A 26,422-nucleotide genomic window follows, 5' to 3' on the forward strand; every position below is an offset into this window, starting at 1 on the left:
TAGCACAAAAAAGGCCCTTTTTGGGTTTGCAACCCAGCTGATGCAGTGGAAATCTCTCACAAGAAAGTGTGTCCTCATAATACTTCTAGACAATTTCTAGACCCAAGAAATTCAGCTAAGTCTCCGGAGATTTGGGTGGAACACATCCAAATACTGTGTGGCTTGTCCAAACTCCATCACCTCTGTGGACCATTTGAGCCATCATGTGCAAAGCACGCAACTGCTGAAGAACCCAGAGCTCGCTAACAGCAGCACAGGATTGAGCCTTTTAGAACAGAGTGTAAGCAGCTTCAAGAAGCAACTTCAGATCTGCCAAGCGCTTTATCTAGGCTTTAATCAGTTCTCTGGGCTGTTTCTGAAAAAATAAATGGGTTGTTTCTGTTAAAAGCTCTGTAGTTGGCAGAAATAATCACCATCACCTGGCCCACCACTTCTCAACTATTGATTCGCTGTGATGGCTAATGCCTTGACTGTTTATACAGTGTAAATGTCGCCAAAAAAGGGAACACGAATAACCATGCAGACTCAAACCTGACCCATAAACAAAGTGAGGTTTCAGTTTTGCACAGCAGAATTTTGGTATTTTAAAACCAAAACAAGGAGTTCTTTGGATAAAGTTTCCATTTAATCTCAATTGTCAACGTTCAGAGGTTTCAGCTCCACCTTCTGGTTTTGGCGCATCTTCATCTGTGTCCTCCAAGCAAGAACATAAGTTTATTTAGTTGATTACTGGCTTAACAGTTAAAAACATTACCTAAGGTAGGGGATATGATACTATCTGAAGCCCAAAGTGCGACTCAGATATAGTTATTCCCCAGGTACGACACAGACACAGTTAATTTGCAGAGAGAGATTTAATAAAAAAGTTCAGAAGAAGCTAGTGGCCTCAGCACTGGCTGCTGGGAATAAAAGAGCAGTGCACGACCTAACCCTAAGAACCCACAGCCTGGATCAATGCTGCCAGCTGCCCACAAGTCCAGAGAACGGAGACCTATTCTAAATAAAGACCACATGGGAGAGCATTTGTTTTTCTGTTTGTTTTACTGCCAGTATGGGAAATCTCATAGTTCTCTGTAATAGCTTCTTGGATCTCACACTTTGGAATCCCCTGGAGTAGAAAAGCCTGCTTCTTTGGCATTCACTTCTGCGGGAAAGCTGTATCACTGTCTAAGGACACAATACGGTTTTCCTCTTTGCAGTCAGCGAGATCTCCAAGCCCCTGCCATGTTCACAGCACAGCATGTACTCACTCTACCACCCAGCAACTTAGCTCTTAAGATTTCCCCCCTCCTGCCACACCCCACCAATGCCACAGGGACCTCCCTAGCTCTGGCTGGTAGGGCCTATAATCTGAACCCTCCCATCTTGCTCCTAGGACATTTCTCTCCCCTTCAGACCCCACGAATGCTACAGAAACACTGGACTGTGGGTTTTGTGACAGCAGCCTGTGTAAAGATGGTCAAGAAAGCACCTTGAGACAGAAGCCATGGGCAGCTCCATTACAGAGATCTTTTCAGTTCTATTCTCCATATACACATGCACAGAGCTGGCCTATTTTATATTTGATAGACACAAGGAAGGCTGCCTACAACGTACACACAGTCCCACTGTTCTGAGAATGAGGAAGCAGAACACCCTTTAGTAGTTGTCTCATGTTTTCTGTTTTACTACCCTGGTCATTCTCTGAAAGGGCCTCTGTTCAGAGGCACCCCTACATCTCAAGGCACTGTCTCCTCGGCTTCTCTCTGTTATTCCAGGACATTTTGCTACAGCTCGTTCCCCACTACAGGCACATCCTCCTCTCAGCTGTCCACAGTCACAGTGTGGACAAAACCTTCAGCTACGTCTAGATTAGAAAACAGACCTATTTTCCTCAGCTAGACAAGGCCTTAGAGAGAAAAAGGAACCACAATCACAAGGTGCCTCTGGCTCATGGAGTCCAACAGGCTAACTCATATGCAACAGAATCTGGCCATGGTCAGTTAGGGTAAAGTGAGGACCAAAAAATACACAAAGTCAAGCCAATCGGGCACCAATGCAGGCTCACACTGATAGCAGTGTGTGCCTCAGTGTTACAAAACCATTCAGCCTAGCCCCAGGCTATCTAACCCTGCCAGCTTTTGCGTTCACTTGCAATGGAGTCTGAAATTCTATGAGGAGACATAGCATTCTTCCTGTGAAAAACCAACTGGCCGGCCAGCCAATCTCCTTTTTTTTGCTAAAAACATACATCAGAACACAGTCCTCAGTAAGAGGGGGACAAGGTCAGACCACAGGGCCATCTAATGCGCTGCCTCTAAGGGCTTTACGATTCCTTCAGAGAGGCAAGAATCTCGACTTTGAAACTAGCTGTGAAAATGCATGCTGAGAATAGAGAGTGAGCAAAGCTCCAACTCAGAAAGAGACAGCTACCCATGGCCAACATTTCCAACGGCAAAATTACAGTGTGTGGGAATTACAGATCTGCAGACAAACCAGCAATCTGTGAGGAATTCAAGTCACCAGGAGAATCAAATTAGGACCACAATGATAACAGAATTAGACACAGTCTACTTTTAACCCCATCTCTATTTTTAAGATTTTTTTTTAAAGGGATTCTATTTGTTTGTTGTTGCGTTGTCAAAGATTCTGTGAAATTGGGCAGAGAACAACTATTCTGAACCAACCTCCCCCATAATCTGCTCTCATTATTTGGGCTATGTGAAATTATCTCCACGTGTCATTTAAAATACTGACAGCCAAAGTCCAGAATCATGCTACAAAGAGAAAACTGCGTGATCAAGTAACCCTATATGGCCTCTGTCAACACACCAGCTAAGAGGGATGGTGGCTGTGGCATCTGCAGAGAATATCTTGCCTTCTTAAGGGTTTTTCCCAGTGGAGGACAGGAAGGGACATGACAAGAGATAGAATCCCTGTCTTCCTCTCAACGAAAGTCTGATGGACTGCACTAAAGGAACTACTCACATCCACATTAAAGCTTCCTAGCAACTATTCTTGTTAGTGCCAGTAATCAGTGGAACAGTTCATGTGAGCAGCACAGAAACTGAAACCTGGACGACCTAGATCAGAGGCTCATTTGCTAGATGTAATATTGGGAAATACTGGGCTTTCCCAGCAGATGTGCAAAATGCCCTCGTGCGGAGGTGAGGTGGGGTGCTCTCGTGCCAGTTCTATCACTCAGAGTGGTTATATACGCACTGGGTCTCTCAAACACCAGCTGCCGCACAAATCCTCTATTGATGCTGATTTGGACATCTGGCTGGATATTTTTCTAGTGTCTGAACAAGGCGTTCTGTAAGTTAATTTAGTAACGGTGAAGGTGATTTTCTGGTAGTCTAAGAAAACAAAGTTCTTAATTTATCCACAAAGAAATACAGCAAGAGTGGCAGCACATACAAGCTTCCCCTACACTGCTCGATCAGCATGTGTCATCTCTGACCAAAGAAGACAGCCCTCCAAGATTGAAGAGCAGGTCAACCTCCCTGGCCCATTGAAGCTTTGGCCCTTCTGAGCAACCTGCCAAGACTCAAATGAGAAAATGCCACCCAAAACAAAGACCCAAAATACGGGGCACAAAACAATCATTCATGCAGTAAACTTGAAGTACTGTGGGATTTGTCCAGTTGCCCTTATAACTTAATTTTCACAATGTTTTGGGGCTAATGTAAATAATTTTCAACAGAAGTGAGAAGACACCAAATCTGTAAGGAACATAAGGAACTTTGGGACTAAAATGAAAGAAATCCCTTGCAATGAGGGACATTTGAAAGATATGTCTCCAAGACCAATAAGTTCACCAATTAGTACCAACTGAGGCAGCAGTTTCAGCTTTCCATAATGAATTCACAGCCTAGGTGAAATGAGTTTGGTGGTCTCTGTCTATAAGGTCATCAGATACTACAGCGATGACCGTGGTATAAGAACCAATACAGAATAGAACGCAGCAACACTGGCTGTTACCAACCTGGGACCGGACTGAACCAAGAATCTTTAGTGTTTCATCTCCTACTGCCAGTTCCACGAGCCACCTGATCCCCTTGCACAATTATCTGACTCTTCCACTCCTAGTAGGATGGGCCTTCCTTTAGCTACAGATCTAATATAAACCATGTACTGTTGCCCTCTGCAGCTCTCAGCACATTCACTAGCAAGATTCCTCAGCCAGGAATTGGACAAAATATCATTAATGTTTGTGGACCAAAACAAGCATCACACCAGTGGGAAACTTGAAAGAAAACACAATGTGTCTCAAATGAGGCAGAGAGAAGAGAAACAGGGAGGACACTTACCAGTGGGGGGCTGCTGGCACATGAGACCAGATCAGTAGCAGGTGCAGATGATGAAATCTATATGTAATTTCTAGGGGGCCAACTTCCTAACAGGGAACTCAACTCTTTTCCACTGAGGCTTGGGCCACTGTTTACTTTAAAATCTGGCAGCTGTGTAATTAAATTAAAAAAAAAAAATCAAGTGCCCTATAAGCACCCATGCTGAACGTGAAGCATGCACACGCAGCTTCAGCAGCAGGGATTCTGAGCAACAGTCACAGCAAAATTACAAGGGGCACCCCACAGCCGACATGGCATGATAATTTGCTAGGCAAAAAATGACTTGCCTTCTGCTCAGCAAACCACATGCGGCACAGCAATTTCAGTTGCACAGACATGCTCCCACTTTTAAAGGGAAACTGGTCTTTTGTCTTAAAAAACGAAAACAAAACAATGAGATTCCGCAGTTCGTCCGTCCCCCACACACATCCCATCTAATCCTTAAGACTTGCAGGCTCAAAATGGCCTTCATGAATTACCTAAAGACTGGATCCTGAGGATGTTGCTACAAAAGAGAGGAAGTGCTGCATTTCCTCTTATTAGTGTTATGTCCTTTAAATCAGCCTACTAAGGATCCTGCATATACTTACATGTGTGTAGAGTTTTACCCATGTGTGTAGAGTTATGTATGCATATAACTGTTTACAGCATCAGGACTTTAGACATGGCCTTAGCACTTTCATTGGCAATGTCTTGTTTTGCTGAAGGTCTACAGAGGACCAACTAACCCTGTGCAGAGCACCCCCGCCCTGAAGGCACTAAATCTCCTGGCAAACTGGGATGGATTCTTTGGGATACTTATATATACACACATACAGAGGTACCTGCCCAAATATACATATACAGAAGTTCCACCCAAGATAATACCATCCAGCATTAAACCCAGGAATATCTCTAAGGAAGAAAGTTGTTGTTGCTAAGTAGGTTAGGCATATTTTTTAAAACTATTTTAAAATTGTCAAGACACTCCCCCTATCCAAGTCTAAATTATACATTCTAAATTATATATATTAATATCTAAAGTATATAATTATAAGAAATGGATATAATTATATTTTAAAACCACCACACTTTCACAAAGGTATTTTTAAAAATAGAAACTTTCTGCATGATTACAACACAACTTCTAGGTCTGCTGCCTCGAAGCTGGACAGCTCAGAGGCAACTAGAGTCAACACATTCTATTTCCAGGACAGGAAGCTGCAAATGTATTACAGGGAATATCATTCACAATGAGGATGACAAACAAGGAAGTAAATACACTAGGGTCTTAATGCAAGGAACACATTTTGACAGTCCTCCCACAAAAAGTGGCAAAACTGTGTTGCCATTAAAGAAGCCAGTATAGAAAGAACTGTTATAGCAAAGCTCATACAACAATGGAAAGTTTGGGGTTTTTTAATATACAGAGCATTTGACAAGTGTCCCTATAAATAAGAATTCATGGCCAAAATGGTGATTAATAAAATTAACAGTTAAATTATCTCAGTCCAGTGCCTAGTGAACTGATGTCCACATCACAGCTGATGCTACCTGGTACTTTTGTCAGGCTCTGCAGAGAGACCAGAAATTAAAGGGCTATGGAGACTGAACGCTAGGCTTTGTCTACATTCACCATTGTACCCACCATTGCTATCACAGGTACAGCTAGAGTTAACACTGGTGTAAATGGTCTCTCCAGCTCAGGGGTGGAACACACAAAGGGGAGAAGGAATGAAGAAGCTTGTAGCTCCATTGCAAATGCCAGGCATGTTTGATGGGTCTTCTGCTTGGTCAATCTCCAGGGCATTCGGTCCACCACGTTGTAAGGTTTAAAAATCAATAATTTTATAATTGTGTATAGGAAAGAACAAATATTTTATAATGATCTACCAACTGTAACAAGGAAGTTTAATTAATCAGATACATCAGGATTTAGTGGATGCACCTGAGGGCCAAGAAAACTTTATCTATGGACTCATACAGTCCTCATCAGAATATTACCTGAGCACCTGGCTCCTAATCTTGGCTCTACCCCTCATTTGCTGCAGGCAAGTAAATGGGGAGAGCAGCTCACGGGGATGTAAGAAATGATTAGTTGACATTGGCACCATGCTCTGATGATATAAAGCAAAGCACTATTTGAAAGTGCTAAGTATTAATGATGAAGAGTCAGTTTTAAATTGTAAAGGCAAATTTGAAAAAGTGAAAACATTCAGTGTAAAATAAAAGCTGCTTGCCTCTCCTTTTCCCCAGCCTATTATCCATATCCCCAGCTACCAGCACAATATCACACAGCTACAGTTTAAAGCCAATTATTTAATTAGCTTAATCATGATTAGAAAAAACATTAAGATATGAATAGTTGCCAAATGAGGGCCTTATTCAGCAAAGCATTTACACGTTTAACTTTAAGCATGTGAGTAAAACTCTCCTTGTTTAGCAAAGCACTTAAGCATGTGCTGAAGTACTTTACTCACTCAGGGCCTGAGAGACTAAGCAGCCCTTGCAAGGTCACTGTATCATAGGTAGGCTTTCGTTGGGAATAAGCACCCAGAAGTATGGCTGTTTGCCTGCTTTGGATGTAAAACTCTTTCAGTCCACATGCGATATCGACAGAGACATTAAGATTTATTCTTTGGCCAAGGAAGACTCCCCACCTCGCTAGTATGGCCAGTTCCCATGAGCTCAGAGCTTGATTTAAAAAAAGATTGCTCTTGACTTCAAGAGTCTGCTCCAAAGCTTGTTGAAAAACAGTACTCCAGATCCCAGAACTGATCACTGTCCCTAAGCCCATGAACCAACTGCTAGAGCAAGTATCAGAGGGGTAGCCATGTTAGTCTGGATCTGTAAAAAGCGACAAAGAGTCCTGTGGCACCTTATAGGCTAACAGACAAAGTGGGTATTCACCCACAAAAGCTTATGCTTCAATACATCTGTTAGTCTACAAGGTGCCACAGGACTCTTTGTTGCTAGAGCAAGGGATCTCTAACTGGGGGTCAGGACCCCTCAGAGGGTCGCGAAGTTATTACATGGGAGGTTGCAAGCTATTAGCCTCCACCCCAAACCCCGCTTTGCCTCCATCATTTATAATGGTGTTGAATATATAAAAAAGTGTTTATAATTTATAAGGGGGGGGTCGCATTCAGAGGCTTGCTATATGAAAGGGGTCACCAGTACAGAAATCTGAGAACCACTGTGCAAGAGGATGTTCACCTATGCCAAGTTCCAGCCTGCTGAGGAATAAAATGTGCGAATTAAAAGCCTCCATAAATACAGGTTTTATGATGGAAATGGTGCACAACCCTGAACTACAGTGGTGCTACTAAGGCACAGCTATAATGAAATAGGCGAGAGAAGTAATCTCATTTATTTTATTGCTTTTTCATTTCTGCTGTACACTTCAAAGCACTCCACAGAGCTGGCATTCTACAGTACTCTAAGTGCTAGGGAACTGTTACAAATGTCTCATGAATATCTGGTGTCTGAATAAATACAAAAATTTAAAATTAAATTAAACAGAGATGGTAGATGAATTACAGGAACCCATACCCAAAATGCCAACTACTCCACACAAGTGTGGAGGATAACAACGTATTGTGTTGGTACAAATGCATGTTTTATTTTACTAGTCCCAGATCGTGCAGTCCTTACAATTATGCCATATACCCTTCAGTCTGAGTTTGGCTTCAGTACAGGAATTGTTGTTATCCATCACTCTGACAGGTCGGATTGATGATTGGAAATTCCTTCCTGGTGGGACCGTAACTATTTATGGACCTTGTATACAGGTGCAGATGCAAATATTACAGTTTGGCTTCTCTTATACAAAAGAGGATCACAATAATTCTGTGCCTTGCAATAACACTTATTTTTCTGACTTTAAGCATCATAAGCAGCATGGCAGAAAGTTGATTAGCAAAAGCCCAGTATGTGCTGCATGCTAGCAAGAGTATCCAAAATAAATAGCTCGCAATGAGCAATTTAGGATATCCTTTACCATGCGAAAGGAGAGGCAAGGTAAAGAAGCGATTTGAATATGTTCTATCTCTGTGTTTAAAATAAGGACACTGTCAGACATTTCTCATTACTAGAATATAATCAGTGTTTATACCCTCTGAAAAGCAGCACCCAATCCAGGGGTGTGTTTTGTGCATCAGGGAAATCAGGGTATTATGATAACAGACACAAAGTCTAAACAGAGTGGGCCCAATTCTCCTCCCATTTAGACCAATTTTAATATTTGAGTTGCCTTCAATGGTTATTTTTAATTTACACCAGTTAGAAGAAAATTGGAGCCAATTTATTTTGGACAAAAATCATTTCACACTGAAAATATAAGACATTTCAGACGTTAAGATTTGCAATGTGAAAATGGTTATTTTGTTTAAAAACCTCGCGGAGCAAGAATTCAGTCAAAATAGAAAAACTAAACATGAGCTTTTAGTAATGACAACATTTTTGTTAACTCTTACACTATTCGCTATGACCTCAATTCAGCACCACACTTAACTTTATGCACCTGGTAGTCCTATTGAAGTCAAAGGGACTATTCACATGCTTAAAATTAAATGCAAGCTTAAGTGTTTTGCTGAAACAGGACTCATGGCCAATATTTAGATGGAACAATTTCTCTCTGTCTTAATTTCTCTCTTTGTCTTCAATCTTACGATGTTGCAACAACACACTCTTTCCGCTTTCCCATCCTGCGACCATGGAAATCTGACAGAGACCAAGGATGGAATAATCAGGAAACTTGTTGTTCAGTTCTCAGTGGAACACAGTTTGAATCTGAACACTACAGCTGAGGGCCATAAGTAGCATCTGAGAGATGACTCTGTGACGTTCCTGCATACGTATATAAGATTACCCTGAACATTAGTCAGCAGTTTCGTCTGCTAGGAGAAAAAAAAATCAAGAATATTTTATAAATGCATTAAAATTAGTGAGGTGGCTGTGGCAGTATTAGAATTTTAACAGCCTAAAAGCAAAGGGGTGGGGGGGAAGGCATCAAAGAGCTTTAGGGGGGTTGTGTTGTATTTCCACAGGTAGCGCTGTTAACAGCATTGCAATGCCATGCTAATTATTATTTGTTTAGCACTGGCAACGTGCTAGGAATGGAATAGGATACAACACACAGTCCTGGCCACGGAGAGTTTAAAACAGAGCTAGCTAACAGCATCCCTTGCCTGGCATTTCTTACAAATACCTGTTCAACTGATGGAGACTAAAGAACTACAAGACTCGGTCAATCCATGTAAGACCAAGTTATCTAACTTGCCTGATCAAGGCTGGCAGGCCTAAAATGGAACTTTTCAAACCTAAGTATCCTAAACAGAACACCCAAACACAGCTCAGATCAGTGCTTGGGGATGTAATAAGGGAGGGTTATGTACCTGTATGGAGATTTCATGTTTGAGAACTGGATGTCCTGTTATAGCACTGATGTTTTGAAATTAGATGCCTTATTCAGGAAATATGAACAAGAAGAGCCTGGCCAGCTGCTAGTTCCCTGTGCAACTGTCCACATTAGAGCACTATCTTCCCCATGGTGAACTCAAAGCAAGGGGTTATGCGAACAAATACAGAGATAGCCCAGCTCATTCCTGCAGCTTTGGAACAAATGGTGAAATAGACTGGTAAAAATTAAAGAAGGATTAAATACCCATTCTGAATTATGATGGGCAAAATCCTCCTTTCAGATCCACACGCAAGTACTCTGTCTCATCAGCCCACTTTCCCTATAGGTGTAGCTCGCACACTTATAGCAATGGCAGACAGGGAGAGCCTGGAATGCCCAGCTGGATACGAGAGGGGAGTTAACTTTAAACAGTATTGGACTGAACTCTGCAGACCTCACCCAGGGAAAACTCCTGTGGACTTCAGTGAGAGTTTTGTCAGAGTAGGGTCTCCATGGTTTCACCAATTCTTATTTTTTGCACAATCACCAAGTACATTAAATGATGCTCACATAATAAATAGTTATTGGTAACCATTTACTTATAATAGGGATAACAAGAAGAACAGTCAGGCTAAGAAAAGTAAGTAGTTAACTGTGTTCTTTTAATTACATGATTATTAGCAGAAGCTTGAACAAAGAGCAAAATGGATTATAGCAGTTTTGGTTTAATGCAGCCTTTAAAAAAAATCACCACCACATGCCAAGGCTAAAAGGATTATCGTTCCCGCATGCGGTTCTCTCGTTCTGTCGGCCAAGCTCTGAGCTGCTAGTACAGCTATCCTCCCTGTAGCTTGCCCTCATCTTTTCCCTCTGCTGTTCTGTTCAGCCACTACAGTCACTAGCCTCCTTCAATAGAAATACGAAGACTGTGGGAAAGAATATTGTTCACCAACAATCAGAGGCTGGTGCACGTGGTCTTTAGAAGGCACAATTTAGCTCTCTTCCAGACTACAGCTGGATTTGGATTCCAATTTGTCTTCTTTTCTTTCCTTTCTTTTATATTTAAAATTGCTTTGTGAATTTAGTGATGGTAGAAGCTGTCAGATTAAGAGCCCCGAAGAAGGATGATTGAAGCTAATTCCAACCCCCCATACTATGTTACAACATATGCAGCAGCAGCCATACAATGTAACTATCTAAGCTACTACCATGGTCCTCAAGACTATAGTATCTAAGCGCTTCACAATCTTTAATGTAATTATCCTTTACACCCTGTGAGGCAGTGCTGTACCAGGATCACCATTTTACAGAGGGGAACCGCGGCATAGAGAGTAAATGACTTGCCCAGGGTCACCCAGGATGTCTGTAGCGGAGCAGGATTTGAGCCTGAGTCTCCCACAGCCCAAACTAGAGTTTGAACCACTGGACCATGCTTCCTTTCATGAGCTTCTCACATTACCCTGCCAACATGCTCACTGCTGCCTTGGAGGGACCACTTCTATAGAGGAGGAGGGTAAGTTTGGACTTTATGGCTCATTCTATCCTTGGACTCTCAGCTGAGGACTATTAATGAGAGTTCCCAGCAGTGCCAAATGTGGGACGGCTTTTGTGATATGAATAGCTGAACACTGAGAGGTGGAATGAGAGCACTAGCTCATAGGCCATCATGCAGCGATCAGATGGAAAAAATTTCAAATCACTCCAGACCAGAGCTGGTGACCAAAGAGGTAAAACATTCTATATCCCATTAGCCATCCAATCTCCATCAGATTTTAACTTTCCTAAATTTGTGCTGCTGTAAGAACCAGAAGCATAGAAATAAATGTCCCCCTTCCTCTCAGCAACTTCACTGAAATAGCTGATTGCATTAGATGTAGTTAGATCTCTCACCATGAATGGTCCTAGTGTAGATATTCAAATATCTCCATTGCTGATACTGGTATTTTCAAATGAAACATTACAATTCAGACTAAGAGGTTTTTAAAAATATCTTCCAATGTCATTACATGTATACATCACATTAGAAACTCACTGGAAAAAACAATTTGCCAAGATATTTGAGAACAGGATATTTATATAGCATGTATATCATTTATAGTCAAATATGATGAACAGACCCGGTCTTTGAAAAGTTAAGGTAGTACAGACCCATAACGCAACATTCCCAAACGAGTCTGAGGGTTGTTGTTTTTTTAAACTAGTACTACCTTCTCATTTGTACCTTTGTAACAGAGTCATCCGATACTGTTTTAGGCTCACTAGACTCCCAGCATGCCGCATAAAAGCAGTAGACCAACACTGGATAACAAATATCTTTAAATCACAAGTTGCTCAGCAGTATGGCAAAACCACTTCTAAAGATCTGAAGCAAGAACTATGACCTTTCATAAGAGGGAAGAGACACCATACTTTAACAATATCTACTGAACTCAGCAGACTGCTAAGCTATGTGGTAAGCAATATCGTTACCTATGATGTGCAGCCTATATGCAATAATAGGAAATACATGTATAATAAAGAAAACACAAGTTGTCTGATGGAGTTTAACCCTGTCCAACTCAGCACTCCCCTAAGGTATGGTTATAAAGTTCCTACGCTCTTGATCCCAAAAGTCTTTCCCACACGGTTTCCAGTACTGACAAATATAAGCACAGATTCTGTGTGCCTGATTATAATATCAAAGTATTCATAGGAACAAGATTATAAAGTATTTACCAGAATCTAACAGCCTTTTTACAAAAGGCTTTAGTCATTAACTACAATAAAGTACATACTTTAATTCGTGGGGGGGGAGAGGGGGAAAGAAGCTAACTGACCAATCAATGAGCATATTGTAAAATGTATGAGACTTAAAAAGATTGGCTATAACAACACAGATGCAGTTAGAATCTGGAAAACACAATTCATAGAGAAGAAAAATGCTTCCACAATACCTAACATGACTTCACATTAAGTGTAAAAAGCTCTAGGCCAAATCCTGACAAATCACACAAAAGCTGGTGCAATAGAATGTAGCTGGATATGCCAGAGGCTGGGAATGGGTGACAGGGAATGGATCACTTGATGATTACCTGTTCTGTTCATTCCCTCTGGGGCACCTGGCATTGGCCACTGTCAGAAGACAGGAAACTAGGCTAGATGGACCTTTGGTCTGACCCAGTTTGGCCATTCTTATGTTCTTATACAGTCCACCCCGTGTAAAAAATACCCTTCCATTGCAGGACAGGATGCCACTTCACATCACTAGTCTTTGTGCTGCAGAATGCTTCTTATTGCTCTTGTCTGCAGTAGCAATATAGTCTCACTGCTGCTGGCATGCACTTAATTGTATAGAGCTTCCTGAATTTTGATTCAGTCGCAACCATTACCCAATCAAACCACTCCCCTTGTGGTCCTGTTGCACATTCCTGCCATGTTTGCCAGGTGTATCTCACGATCACCATGGTATGGTTGGGTAACAAGTTACGCACACTGCTATCTGAACAAAGAGCTATGTGGCTATTTGCACCTTAATCTTTCCAGCACACAGTTCCTCCCACAGCCAAACCGATGTTACAATAACGTTGAGTTTAGCTCAACAAAAGGTGGAAAATAAAGGTCTAAAGCTGCCCCTCTATGCTTTCCTCACTCATACTATAAGCACTGTGCACAGTCTCATTGCAGTGGTGTTCCAATCAGGGATTAAATGATTTATTTTTAATATTACATCTATTAGTTTGTTAACTGCATAAAGTTCTTTGGGATCCTTCAGAATGAAATGTACAAAGTAAGATACTACAGAAAACGTGAATAGGTGACAAAGATCGATTGGCCTTTGTAATTCTTAAATGTCCTTGCATTTGAGAATTAATGTTGAAGCTTTCCAATCTTGTTAGCACAGCTTGTGCTGTCCCGAAGTAAACTTGACTTTCAAATTTCAGTGGCAATGTATACATATGTATTTAACTAGCGTCAAGAGTGGAGCTGGCAGCTGTTTGTTGTAGCGAAAGACCGCGTCACTTCAGGATTATATAAATAAATAACAAAAATGTGGTCAGACTTTATAATAGAAAGTGATATAAAAAATGAACTATCAAACTTCAACTTATAGCTCACTCTGTGTCATGGAGGTATGCAATCTTCAAAGGATGTTGACCGCAAGAGTCAGAACTAGGATTCCAGTCCAGCCTCGACCTCAGGGGTTCTCAAACTGGGGGTCATGAGGTTATTACATGGGGAGGTCACGAGCTGTCAGCCTCCACCCCAAACCCCGCTTTGCCTACAGCATTTATAATGGTGTTAAACATATTTTAAAAGTGTTTTTAATTTATAAGGGGGGGTCACACTCAGAGGCTTGCTGTGTGAAAGGGGTCACCAATAAAACAAGTTTGACAACCACTGCACTACCTCAAACTAGGTGTGTCACCTTGGGCAAACGACTTACTCTCTCTTTAACTCAGTTTCCCCGTCTGTAATGGAGACAATGACAATGACCTAATTCACACAGGTGTTGGGAGATTCAATTAACATTTTAAAACATTATCCTTAAATGAAAGGTACTACAGAAATGCAAAGTACTACTGTTTAATTAGGAGGAGGTAAGAGATGACAATTATGATGAAGCAAGAATACTGCCATAGTCATCAATGGGAACAACAAAAGCTCATTTGTGACCTAATGGCAGAGCTGCATTCCAAGACTCTGAAGGTAACAGGACTTCCCCGAAACTTCACTAAAGAAGAGGATAAAGTCAGGTATCACCAAGACCTTTGGAATGCAACTCTGCAATGATGTCAGACTCACAGGTGATCTTTAATGGCTTCAAATTACCAGTTTCTCTTATTTCCTCATGATTTCCCTTCCTTACAGCTGCAACACCAACAGACCTTTTAAAAGAATAAAATTCTACTTCATGCAAAATCATCGGATCAGCCGTAACCCAGGTTTTCAGTATGCTTCATGATATTTTAAGACAGAATTTCAGAAAGTGATTTCCCTTAAAGTCAGTACTGTTCAGTACAGTGGTAATCAAGTTTTTCCATATCAGGAACCACCCAAGGAAACATCCTCCCATCTAGCTGAAACCCTCCCCTTCTATTTATCACTATGGAAAGGGTAGGTGGCTGCGATCTTCAGACACATTTGTTACCCCCAGGTTTAGAACCCTGGTTTAGTGTGTATGTGTAGAATGTTACAGAAGATCCATCATCACCTGTACAGTGGTTTCCTTTAAACTTTTGGGATAAACTTTCTTAAACAGCAGGAAAAAAACAAACACACACACCACTCCACAGCAGTGGTCCAGATCCACCTCACAAGTGTACCACTAATTCCTATGGACTTCAAAAAGGGAATTTTGAGTGCCCAAGGTTTGCAATAGTGTGTCATAAACTGCGGTTTACTGAATAGAGCACTGAACTGGGACCCAAGGCACCTGGATTCTGTTCCTGGTTCTGCTACTCATCTGCTGAGTGACCTTTGGCAAATCACTTCACCTCTATGCCTCAGTTTCCCCATCCGTAAAATGGGAATGATACTGACCTCCTTGGTAAAATGTTTTGAGACCTAATCACAAAGCACTATTTAAGAGCTAGGTATTGCTACCTCTGGCCACATGAAAGACCTGCTAGAGTCTGCAAGGTACACAGAAACACATGCTATCTTGACTCATTTCAGCATCACCGGTACGATGAAACCAAAACTAACCAAGAAGAAACTGAGTGTGTGACTCAACATCCCCCCTCAAAAAATGCAAGAATACCAAAGAATTCAACTCACCATACTCAGTCTGACTGTGCCTAGGCAGAACAGCATAAATGTAAGGAAATAAAACCAACAACTTTTTGTTTGAGTCCATCACAGCCTTGAGGTGCAAGAAGTGCTAGGAATGGAGAGTTCTCTCTCTCACTTAAAATCTCCTTGCATTGATGGAATTCATGTTCTTTAATTTCTATATGGTCAATCAGAATTATATGCAGACTATGTTGGGATTCACATTTTAAATATACTCCACATTTTTACCCAATTGTTTATTGTATAAATACATATTTGCAAAACTTTAAACCATGTGTCTTAGCCTATAATGGGTGTGATAATCTGATTACTAAGTGAAAATATAGGGTCTTCCTTCAAAGCCAAATATTTTACATTATTCTTTCTAGGTAAAAAGAGGAACAATCTGAGCCAGAAACTAATTCCAGTCTGACATCTACTCTATAGCCTAAAATAAATCTCTGCTTCTGACTCAGTTTCCCCTTCCGTAATGGAAATGCTTGACTCTCTCTTCATCGTATTGCAATAATTAATGTATATAAAGTGCTTTGAAGATTTAAACAGCTACAAGCACTAATTGGCTTGACACACAAACTTGATTTTTGACCTAATAACTGGATTCATATACAAATATTTGTCACACTATTATGTAGTGTGTACCAGAGGTCTAACACACTAACATATAGGTTTTCTTATAAAGTAACTTATGGAAAATAGTTTTTGAAGTCAGTAGCCACACCATTTTTACTACCTCAGCTGTTTTATTGGATTGAATTAAAATATTCCATGTTCTGAATTAGCAATTTGCAAAATGTCATTTTGAAAAACAAATATCAAGTTAGAATACACCTGAAAAGCAGGGAAACTTTTTGCATTTTTGTATCTTAAAAAACCCTCCAAAACTCAGATAAGCAAAATCTGTCTCTTAAGCTAAAATGTTTACGTCAAATACAGGACAACAGCTAAATTTTACATCTGAGTTATCACTCAGCCCTTCAAAACTAGCCGTCACTGCTGGAAATGATGAAAACCGTAGGGTCAAATACAGCGGTCAGCTTGCATTTACATTCTCTGTTTGGACAGACATTTCCTGGCCTTCCCACAAATGAAGATAGTCAATTTCTCCCTGTCAGAGGATCCCTTCCCTTTTTTCCTGCTGCCAGAAAAATCAGAATCGATGTCTCTCTACTGATCTACAGTGACCAATGGGTGAATATAATAACGAGTTCCCCCCTTATTTTCCTTTCAGTTCTACCTAGGGAAAACTAGTTTCCTGCAAAATAAGCAAAACCCGCAGTGCTTTTCAGCCTGCATCTTCTGTATCATAGGGATTTCAATTTTCTGTGCACAGAAATTACAGGAAATCACAGTGACATAAGAATAACCTGATATCTTTTGGCCTGATCCTGCAAGATACTGAGGATGATCAATGTCTTGCAGAATTGGGATATTAATTGTCAAACAGAAGGGAATCTCTTTTTAAAAAAAAGAAGGTAGCGTAACAACTAACTTCCCTATCTAAACATACATACTAAAATTTGAATTAATCTTGCATCCAAACAACAACATATTTTCCCAGTTTCCTTCAAACTTACACTGTTTTAAGGAAGTCTAAACAAACAAAGATTTTTTTTATTACTGTATATCCGGGTTTCTAAACATTAGGAATGCAAGTATATATAGATATTCATACATGCACAAACCTTATTTATAGCTCTGAAGACAGGATTATCAATATGGAAGACATTAAAATAAATATGATAGTATGTGTGTCAGTTTAATACCAACACACCTACTACATACCTAATTACAGAGTTCAATAAGCATTTTCCTCCCTGCTGTTACTGCCTGACAAGACTAAATGAAGAGTCCCTCCAGGGGCTATACAATAAACATTTTAAGACATATTTGTTCCTAAACCAGGCTTCACAGTAGTACTGATTGCTTGGGCACAAACTGCCGACTCCCCTTCATGAGATACAGCATGTAAAATGTATCTGAGGGAGCGCACAATTTTGAAATGTTTATCATCCCAGGGAAATACATGCTTTACAAAATACACTGTGGCTGTATCACTGCTTCTGCATGTCATTCTGTTACAAGCAAGCAAAATCCTAAGCCAGTCTCTTGTTCTGTTGTGTCACCTATTAGGGAATTCTGCACACAATTATTCTCTGCACATAAAGAATCCTCTCTGGTTAAGAGGAGAAGGGCGGCCTTCCCCTCCTCCTCCCACCATGAAATTATAGGTTTTCAATGACCCACCAAAAACAAAGCAGAGGTGATTTGCTTCTGTGTGTTTTTTCCAAAGAAACAGGCAAGTAAATGCAATTCCAAGCCCTACATTTCAAAGTGCATTTTATCTGTCCGACAGCAGCTGCACCTGCCACCCAGGGCATTTTGTGTTATTCATGAATTTGTCAGCATTTCCCCCCCATCAGTCCATGGTTTTACACACTGTGTGCGCATTGTCAGGAGGACAACAGCTTTCTTTAATGACTGAACATTTATGCTATCACTAAACCAAAGGAAAGAATAATTTCTAGTTTCTACAGACATATGCAATTAAGATAGCACAGGCAATAATAAGAGAGAATCAGCACAACAGGAGCTAACTACAACATATGGACCAGCTTTCACCTAGTGCTAAATTACTATAACTGAACCATCATGAAACTGGGATTTAATTCTTTATCATACTATTTGTCTTCTGATCTGTACTGGGAGAGATGAATCTCTCTGAATCACTGCTTATACATGTCCTGCCTAGTAAAGGATAGAGAGTTTTGTATAGAAGACAATGGTATTATAAGCATTTTCTTCCTATCCACTAGACAAGGAGGAGAGATTCCTGGTTTGCATCCTACTAGAATCGATTCCCTCCCTTTGAAAAGCATGCCTCCTGCGTCCCCAAGCATCACACATTTGCAATACAAATGGCTCCTTGCTTCCAGGTGCTCTCAGAACCCTGCTGGGAGGGACGGTCACACACTAGATCTCCTGGGAGTTTATCCTTTTGTATATTGCCATATAGCCCCAGAGCTGCATTTCCAGGAGCTGTGCTAACAGCCTGCGGTGGATGCTGAGCGGATGGAAGGCAGAACAGCTGGAGAGAGGGAGGAAAGGGGTGGAGGACAAATGGAAAAGCAGAGGGGTGAATGGAAGGGGCGGAGGGCTAGGATGGGAACACACAGGGAGAGAGAAATAGGCATGAGCTGGGAAGAACCAGGGCAGGGGGGTGGCCAGGCTGGAGAAGCAGAGGGGTGCACGAGGGACCAGGCAGCCGGGTGGCGAGCTGGGGGGCCGAGGCCCTGCCCCTTACCTGCCACCGTGTACCTGTCCAGGTAGTTGAGCACGTTGCCCACGCTGAGGATGCCGGCGGCCGCTACCCGGGCCCTGCCCAGGCTGGGGGGCTTGTGGCGGGGGGCCAGGCGCTCGGGGCTCTTGCCCGCGGGCGGGGGGTTCATGCTGCCCGACAGGGTCTGCACCTCGCCCTCGGCGCTCCGGCCGCAGCAGCCCCGCTCCCCCTCCTCCTCTTCCTCCTCGTCCCCCGCTCGCAGCCGCCCGCTGCAGCCCGGGCTGCCGGCCGCGGAGCCGCCGCTCTCCAGGCACATCATGGGCTGCGGGAGGCAGCCGGGCAGGGAGGAGCCCGCTCGCTCCGCAGCGCGGCCGGGCAGAGACGCCAGCGGTGCAGGCTCAGCGCCGCATCCCGCAGCCGGCTCAGCAGCAGCCTCCTGCCTGCGGGACCGGCCGCCGCCAGCCTCTGACAGCGGGGCGTGAGCGGGCGGCCCCGCAGCCAGGCTCCGCCTCCGCCCGCCCGCCCGCCCCGCCTGACAGGAGCCCGGCGCGCACCTGGGCGCCCCGCACCCTGCCAGGCTCCCCCGAGAGGGGACCTCCGTCCCGCACCCTGCCCGGCTCCCCCAGGGGAAACACGGATCCCCAGCACCCTGCCGGGCTCCCCCGAGAGGGGACCTCCGTCCCGCACCCTGCCCGGCTCCCCCAGGGGAAACACGGATCCCCAGCACCCTGCCCGGCTCCCCCGAGAGGAGACCCGCGTTCCCCACGCCCCGCACCCTGCCCGGCTCCCCAAGGGGAAACACGGATCCCCAGCACCCTGCCCGAGGGGACCCGCGTCCTCCGCACCTTGCCCGGCTCTCCCGAGAGCAGACCCGCGTTCCCCGCACCCCGCACGGCTCCCCCAAGGGGAAACACGGATCCCCAGCACCCTGCCCGAGGGGACCCGGATCCCCCGCACCTAGGCCGGCTCCCCCAAGGGGAAACACGGATCCCCCGAGAGGGGACCTGCGTCCCGCCCCCTGCCCGGCTCCCTCGCGGGGAAACACAGATCCCCAGCACCCTGCCCGGCTCCCTCGAGAGGAGACCCGCGTTCCCCACACTCCGCACCCTGCCCGGCTCCTCTAAGGGGAAACACACACCCCCAGCATCCTGCCTGAGGGGACCCGCGTCCCCCGCACCCTGCCTGGCTCCCCTAAGGAGAAACACAGATCCCACGCACCCTGCCCGGCTCCCCCGAGAGGAGACCCGCGTTCCCCACACTCCGCACCCTGCCCGGCTCCTCTAAGGGGAAACACACACCCCCAGCATCCTGCCTGAGGGGACCCGCATCCCCGGCACCCTGCCCGGCTCCCCTAAGAGGAAACACGGATCCCCCGTACCCTGCCCAGCTCTCCAGCGCCGTGCCCAGCTCCCCCAAGAGGAGACCCGCGTTCCCCATGCCCCGCACCCTGCCCGGCTGCCGCGAGGGGAAACACGGATACCCAGCACCCTGCCCAAAGGGAAACATGGATCCCCTGCACCCCGCCTGGCTCCCCCCAGGGGAAACATGGATCCCCTGCACCCCGCCCAGCTCCCCCAAGGGGAAACTTGGCTCCCCAGCGCTCCGTATGATTCCTCCTAGAGGGGAACTGTGTCCCACACCCTGCCCAGAATGCGTCCCCAGCGCACACCAGGCAGCCTGCCCCTCACAAACAACCTCCCGCAGTTAGGCATCCAGGGAACCCAAACTCCCCTAGCGCACTGGGGAGCCCCATCCACAGCGGAGCAGTCCCAGTGCCTACCCTGGACAGAGAGCCTCCACTGCCACCCCCCAGCACTCGGCAGCCAGTACTTTACCCATTCCAGCCCTACCTGGAGTCCCATACTCCTCCTCTGATACACAGTGGAGCATCCTCCAACCTCCATCCACCACCCTACTGCACAGCCCAGAAAGGGGCCCTTCCACCCAAGGCCCACCACGCTGTTCAGAAGTGATCGTCCTCCCCACAGCCACATGGACCCCTGGGGCTGGCCTTTCATGTCAGTGTGCAGACCTCTTCCCAGAGGCACAGGCTCCCTGCAAGCACACCACGGCTGGATAACCATGCACACGGACCCACAGCGCTCCGCATCTGTCTACAGGATTAAAACTTTAACAGAGTGGAAGTCACTGCCTGTTCATGGGGGCTTAAGATTATTCCTAGATTTGGGGTCCAACAGTTTCAGATTCCTGGAAGAGGGGTTCAGATGCTCTCAAGGGAGGCATCTTGTGCATTATTACCTCCACTTTTACAGCCTGGAGACTGAGGTATGGCCAGCCCCCTTGACTCAGCCCGGTACCTTTGGTCATCATTTTACACCCTTACACAGCAGGTGTAAAACACTACCAAATGATGGATAGCATGTTACAGCCTGTTGGCTAAAAGCACTGGTTCTTAGTGCAGGGCAATGGTGATCCTACAATGAGCACCCAACTGATGCCCAGGGACTGCAGTAGGGTTCATCTTGAGCACAGGAGGCCACACACAGAGCTCTCATTGCTGGATTAGGGCCCAAGGTCACAGACAAAGTCATGGCAGGGCTAGAAATGGAATAGCAGGGTCCTAACTTCATGCTCTAGCTCCAGGCAACACTCCCACCCCAAAGAACTTGGTTTTGGAACAATTCTGTCAAAGCATCTGAAAACTGCTCAAATATTCCACCTGCTGAAAATCAACACACACACAATTTTTACCCACATTCTCCCCAAGGATTCATCTCTGCACTAAGAACAAGCAAGAGAAAAATTCAGCTCAAAAAGTAAAGAGGTAGAAGTGTTCAGAATGAAAGTTCATGTACGCATAGCACAGTGCTAAACACAAATAGCTACCAGAAAACAGGACAGCTGGTGAGCTACCATGGAGCTGCCAAGGAGAAGTGAGTTTCCAGTAAAGAGCCTTCTTACCCACACTGAACCTGCTACAACATGAGAGTGAGAATCGTCATATTCAGGAAACACTTGAAATAAATGTATTTATAAATCATCTGCCGTGCCCTAAGCAAACTGGGGCAGTGGGTGCTACTCTGGGAAGAGCACAGGAGTAGTATTTGCATTAATAGGTACAGCTCTGTCACACCCATTGACTGACAGGTGGAACTAGAGTAAGCAGCAGCTAAGCTGTGCTTACCCCAGAGTTGAGCTAAGTCAGTACTCTGATGAGACTCATAGAATTTAAGGTCAGAAGGGACCATCATGATCATCTAGTCTGACCTGAAACTCACCTACAGACTCCTGCAATAGACACTCCAAAGGAAACCTCAGGATGCTGCAGCAGACGGACGGCACAACAGATAGCACTTTTCCATCTGAGTCAGTGTTTTAATCAATTCCTCTTAGGTGACATGCTTAAGACACAAACAAACAGAATGTGACTGGCCACTAGGGCAGCAGTGGCCAACCTGAGCCTGAGAAGGAGCCAGAATTTAACAACGTACATTACCAAAGAGCCACAGTAATACATCATCAGTCTCCTTAACCACCCCACCCACCCAGGACATCCTGCCTGCCAGAAGCCCTGAGGATCAGCACTTCCCTCTCCCACTCTCCCCGTGTGTCCTGCTCACCGCGATCAGCTGTTTTGCAGTGTACAGGAGGCTCTGGGATGGAGGGGAGAGGAGCCAGGGTGCAGCAGGCTCAGGGGAGGGGGCAGGAGCCTTGGGTAAGGGGTGGAGTGGGGGCAGGGCCCAGGCTTGAGCAGTGGAAAGTTGGCACCTGTAGCTCCAGCCCCAGAGTCAGCACCTATGCAAGGAGCTGCATATTAACTTCTGAAGAGCCACATGTGGCTCTGGAGCCACAGGTTAGCCACTCCTGCTCTAGGGGGTCTTTAAAAACATGCCATGGGTGGTAAGGGTTAGCTCCAGTGTCCTACTCAAATTCCAGTAGAGCTAAGTATGTACCCCTAAATTGCTCTTGCAGCTTCAACTTGGTGCCATATTTTTTCTTCATTTCCTGTTCCAAACAGTTGGGCTATCTGGTATTAAATAGCTACCATATTTTATCCAGTAAGTGCCTGCAGTCCAACAGTGGAGGCAATGACTGAGCATGCAGTAGAGAATTTATAGGCCATAATTCAGATCAGGGCCCCACTGTGCTAGATGCTGTACATACAAGTAGTGTCTCCCTGGAAAAGCGTACAGTGTGTAGAGATACACAAAGGGTGTGAGGAGAGGCAGAGGAACAGAGAGAGGTGAAGTGATTTGCCTGATTAACCTCTACTCCTGACTCTTACTCCAGACCCCTCTCCACTACAAGCAGGCTCTCTCACTTGGGAAGAGCTTTAGGGTACATCTATGCTGTGATTAAAAACCTGCAGCACAGCTGCAGCTGGCTCAGGTCAGCTGAGTCGGGCTCACAGGTCTCAGGCTGCAGGGCTATAAAACTGCAGTGTAGACATGCGGGCTTTGGCTGGAGCCTGAGCTTGAATCTGAATGTCTACACTACAGTTTTATAGTCCTTGTAAGAGAAACAATAAACCAAGGCCTCAATGTGTCCACAAATTCCAGATCTGAAAACAGCAACCTGTTCTTCCCCCTCTCCTCTCCCTTTTATCCAGATTTCTATCATTTAGAATCAGCCTGTATTAAACTAAAATGCTAACGAAGTCCGAAAGACAACAACATGACAAAAGGCCTCACAATATACTCAGTATCAAAATAAATGTTTCAATCTATCTCCTAATATGTGAGATTGAAACCTGCACAAAGGATGCTACAATGTTTTCTCTGTGTCTATTCAGACAATACGCCTCTACTCCTATATAACACTGTCCTCGGGAAAAAAATCTTATTGCATTATAGGTGAAACCGCGTTATATTGAATTTGTTTGATCCGCCAGAGCACGCAGCCCCACCCCTCCGGAGCTCTGCTTTACCACATTATATTCGATTTCGTGTTATATTGGGTCGTGTTATATCGGGGTAGAGGTGTATCTCCTTGCTAAAGTTCATATACATGTAGGAAAAATAAGTTCACATACATATAAAAATATTTTTACTAACAAAATGTATAGATTTGGGTGTAGAGAATATAGTAATTGTTTACATATTAGTAAATGTAAAAACGTATAAAATTTATGTGTGGCAATTGTGAAGAAGTCATTATTAGTAAAAATTTGTAGCCTTGTTGCATTGCTAGTGTTTTCTAGTATCTAGGACAATACTTCATACAAGCTAGATATTCTAACCCTGTGGAGTTAGGATATTAATTGTATAATGAATCCAGAAGTTATTTAAAATTAGAATCAAATTGGGAATTATTTCTTCCTGCATTTGGAAGTGGAATGGAATAAAAAAACTCCTCAAATTAAAGTTAAAAGTAAGAAGAAAAAATAATAAAGCTTCCAGAAGATCATTACCAAGTTAAAACAATATAAGAAAACTTTATCCTGGTGTTAAATGGTTCAAGAACAAGAAACAGAAAATGAGCCAAAAGACTTTTTAAAACAATTCTGTTAGTATATATTTTAATTAACTATGCTAAAGGAAAAATTAAGGATTTCAAGGAAAGGCTGGAAACCCTTGGAAAGGAACTTTGTGTAAAGCTTGAATGCCACCTACTGGATGGGCAGGAAACTTGCCATGACACTTTGAGCTGTCCAGTTAATGAATGACCACTTCTCCAAAAGAAAAAAGAGCCAATAAAAATGGCTAAATATGTCCTTTTGAGATAGGCCAAGCCCCAATCAAATGGGGGAGATAATACATTAAAATGATTGCCAACCCCCAAACCTTTGTCCAGCAAACCTACATTCAACAGATCAATGCTTGATTCAAAGGAGCTGGTCCATTCCACAAAATAAGTGTTAAATGTTCCCTAAGAGAGTGATTTTCTGTGACTGAGTCCTTTATGGAGAAGAATCTTGGGTCCTCGGACACAGAAGTCCAGAATCCCAATTGTAAGCATTTTTGTAAGCATTGTAAGAGATATCTTTCTGAAGACTGAAGCCCCTAAGCCCCACCATGAAAAATAAAACTGCACACTGAACAGAAGGAAAGGTAAGAGATTCCACCTCTTAAAGGTACAGAATGATTTAGGAAATCAATGCTTATTGCTATAATTCCACAGGGAATTTCTGTGCATCAAAGAATGTCAGAATTTGGCCTTGGAGTACAGAATTATTATTTTCTCAGAACACTGAGCCCATTAGAGTTCAAACCTATTCTATAAAACCAGACTCTTGGGCTCATGGGAACTCTGAACTGGAAAATACCAGTCATAACCTTAATTTCCATAGATACTACTAAAATATCCTGATTCCAAAGAAACAAAATTTAAAAATTATACTAGAAATAGGAAAACAAATAAGAGTCTTATAATAGCTCTAAAGATTGGGAAAAAAAGTCTCCTAAAATATAACGGAAGTAAGTTATAAAATTTAAATCTAACAACATTTTCACTAAAACTGATTTGGTGCTAATTTAAATGGCATGTCCTCACCTGTAATTTCCAGAGTTATTGTTCGCACTTCATGTGTAGTGCTGAGATTACTTCACTTGACTTACTAAATTATCTGGTTTAGAATCTTTGGTTTAATACATATATAACTAAATCTCAGATGTACTTATTACCTTATATGTTTGTGGAAATTAGTTGACGGTTCATTTTGTTTTGTTGTCTTGTTTCAACTCCATTCCTCACTTTCAAAGTGTTACTAAGAACGAGCAGCTTTGTAAAACCACTGTTGTTTTTTGCCCTGCATTTTACACAGACCTAGCAGAACCATCCTCTCCAGATACAGTCAAAAGAAAAGGGCTCTTTCACCTTTTTTTTTTTTCTCCGTTATTTCAATGGTATCTTAAAAGCTTGACAACTTTGTTTTTTGGTATTCTTTTGCTCTGGTCTGTGGTCATTGATTTTTTTCCTCTCCCCACCTCTAAGTTTTAAATGAAGGGAATATTAACAAGCCTGGTTTTGTTTGACAACTACAACCAACCTTTTTTTGCACCAACACAAGCTAAGCTGTCAGCACAGCCCTAGGAAGAGAGGCTGAGGGTCAAGAATTGCTGCTGCAGGACAAGCCGGGGAGCACAGTTTTGAGAGCTGTGGTTTTCAAATATTATATTATATGCATTGCACTGGGACAGATGCTGGTGACACTATTAATAGGTACTTTTAAAAACAATTTATAAAGGGGTTAAATTATTAGATATTTTAAGCATGTAACAGACTTAAGAAACATTTTATAGACTATGACAAGCACATCAGTGGAAGGTGATGATAATCTCTCTCCTTGTCAGTCCAGTAGGTTACTCACAATGTATAATGGTTAACCGTTTAGTAAACCTTGATAAAATTTGTCCATGTGCCTTAATATAAAGGGGAACAGATTTTTTAAAAATTAGTTTAAAAAAGTCTTTCAATTCCCAGCCAGTTGATTTTTAATCTAGATACCTCACTGCTAACAGCAATTTTAAGGAAGGTCATCTTCTGGACTTCAAAGTGTCAGCCATGTGCTGTTAATATAGGATTGTTTAAGGACGGCAGTCTCTTTGCAATAATGCTCAGCTGAAATGCACATACACCACAGCTACCACCACCAAAAAGGACAAAAATTCTTGATTTCCCAGAAGGAAGAACTGCCTCGTGTAGGCTAGTATTTTTAGATTTCTAAAGAAAATAATTATGGTCCAAGAGAGTATGTCCCTA

General features: G+C 43.4%; 1 protein-coding gene across 1 annotated transcript in view; it reads right to left on the minus strand.

Moving 5' to 3' along the window:
• Positions 1-19,079, minus strand: part of SPNS2 (sphingolipid transporter 2) — a 165,482-nt gene extending 146,403 nt beyond the window's left edge. Inside the window, exon 1 of the mRNA XM_030536898.1 lies at positions 18,785-19,079. Coding sequence (XP_030392758.1) covers positions 18,785-19,079 — 295 coding nt within the window. The remainder of the gene's footprint in view (positions 1-18,784) is intronic.
• Positions 19,080-26,422: the final 7,343 nt, after the last annotated feature.

This window comes from Gopherus evgoodei, chromosome 17 (assembly GCF_007399415.2).
Source record: "Gopherus evgoodei ecotype Sinaloan lineage chromosome 17, rGopEvg1_v1.p, whole genome shotgun sequence".
NCBI classification, from domain to species: domain Eukaryota; kingdom Metazoa; phylum Chordata; order Testudines; family Testudinidae; genus Gopherus; species Gopherus evgoodei.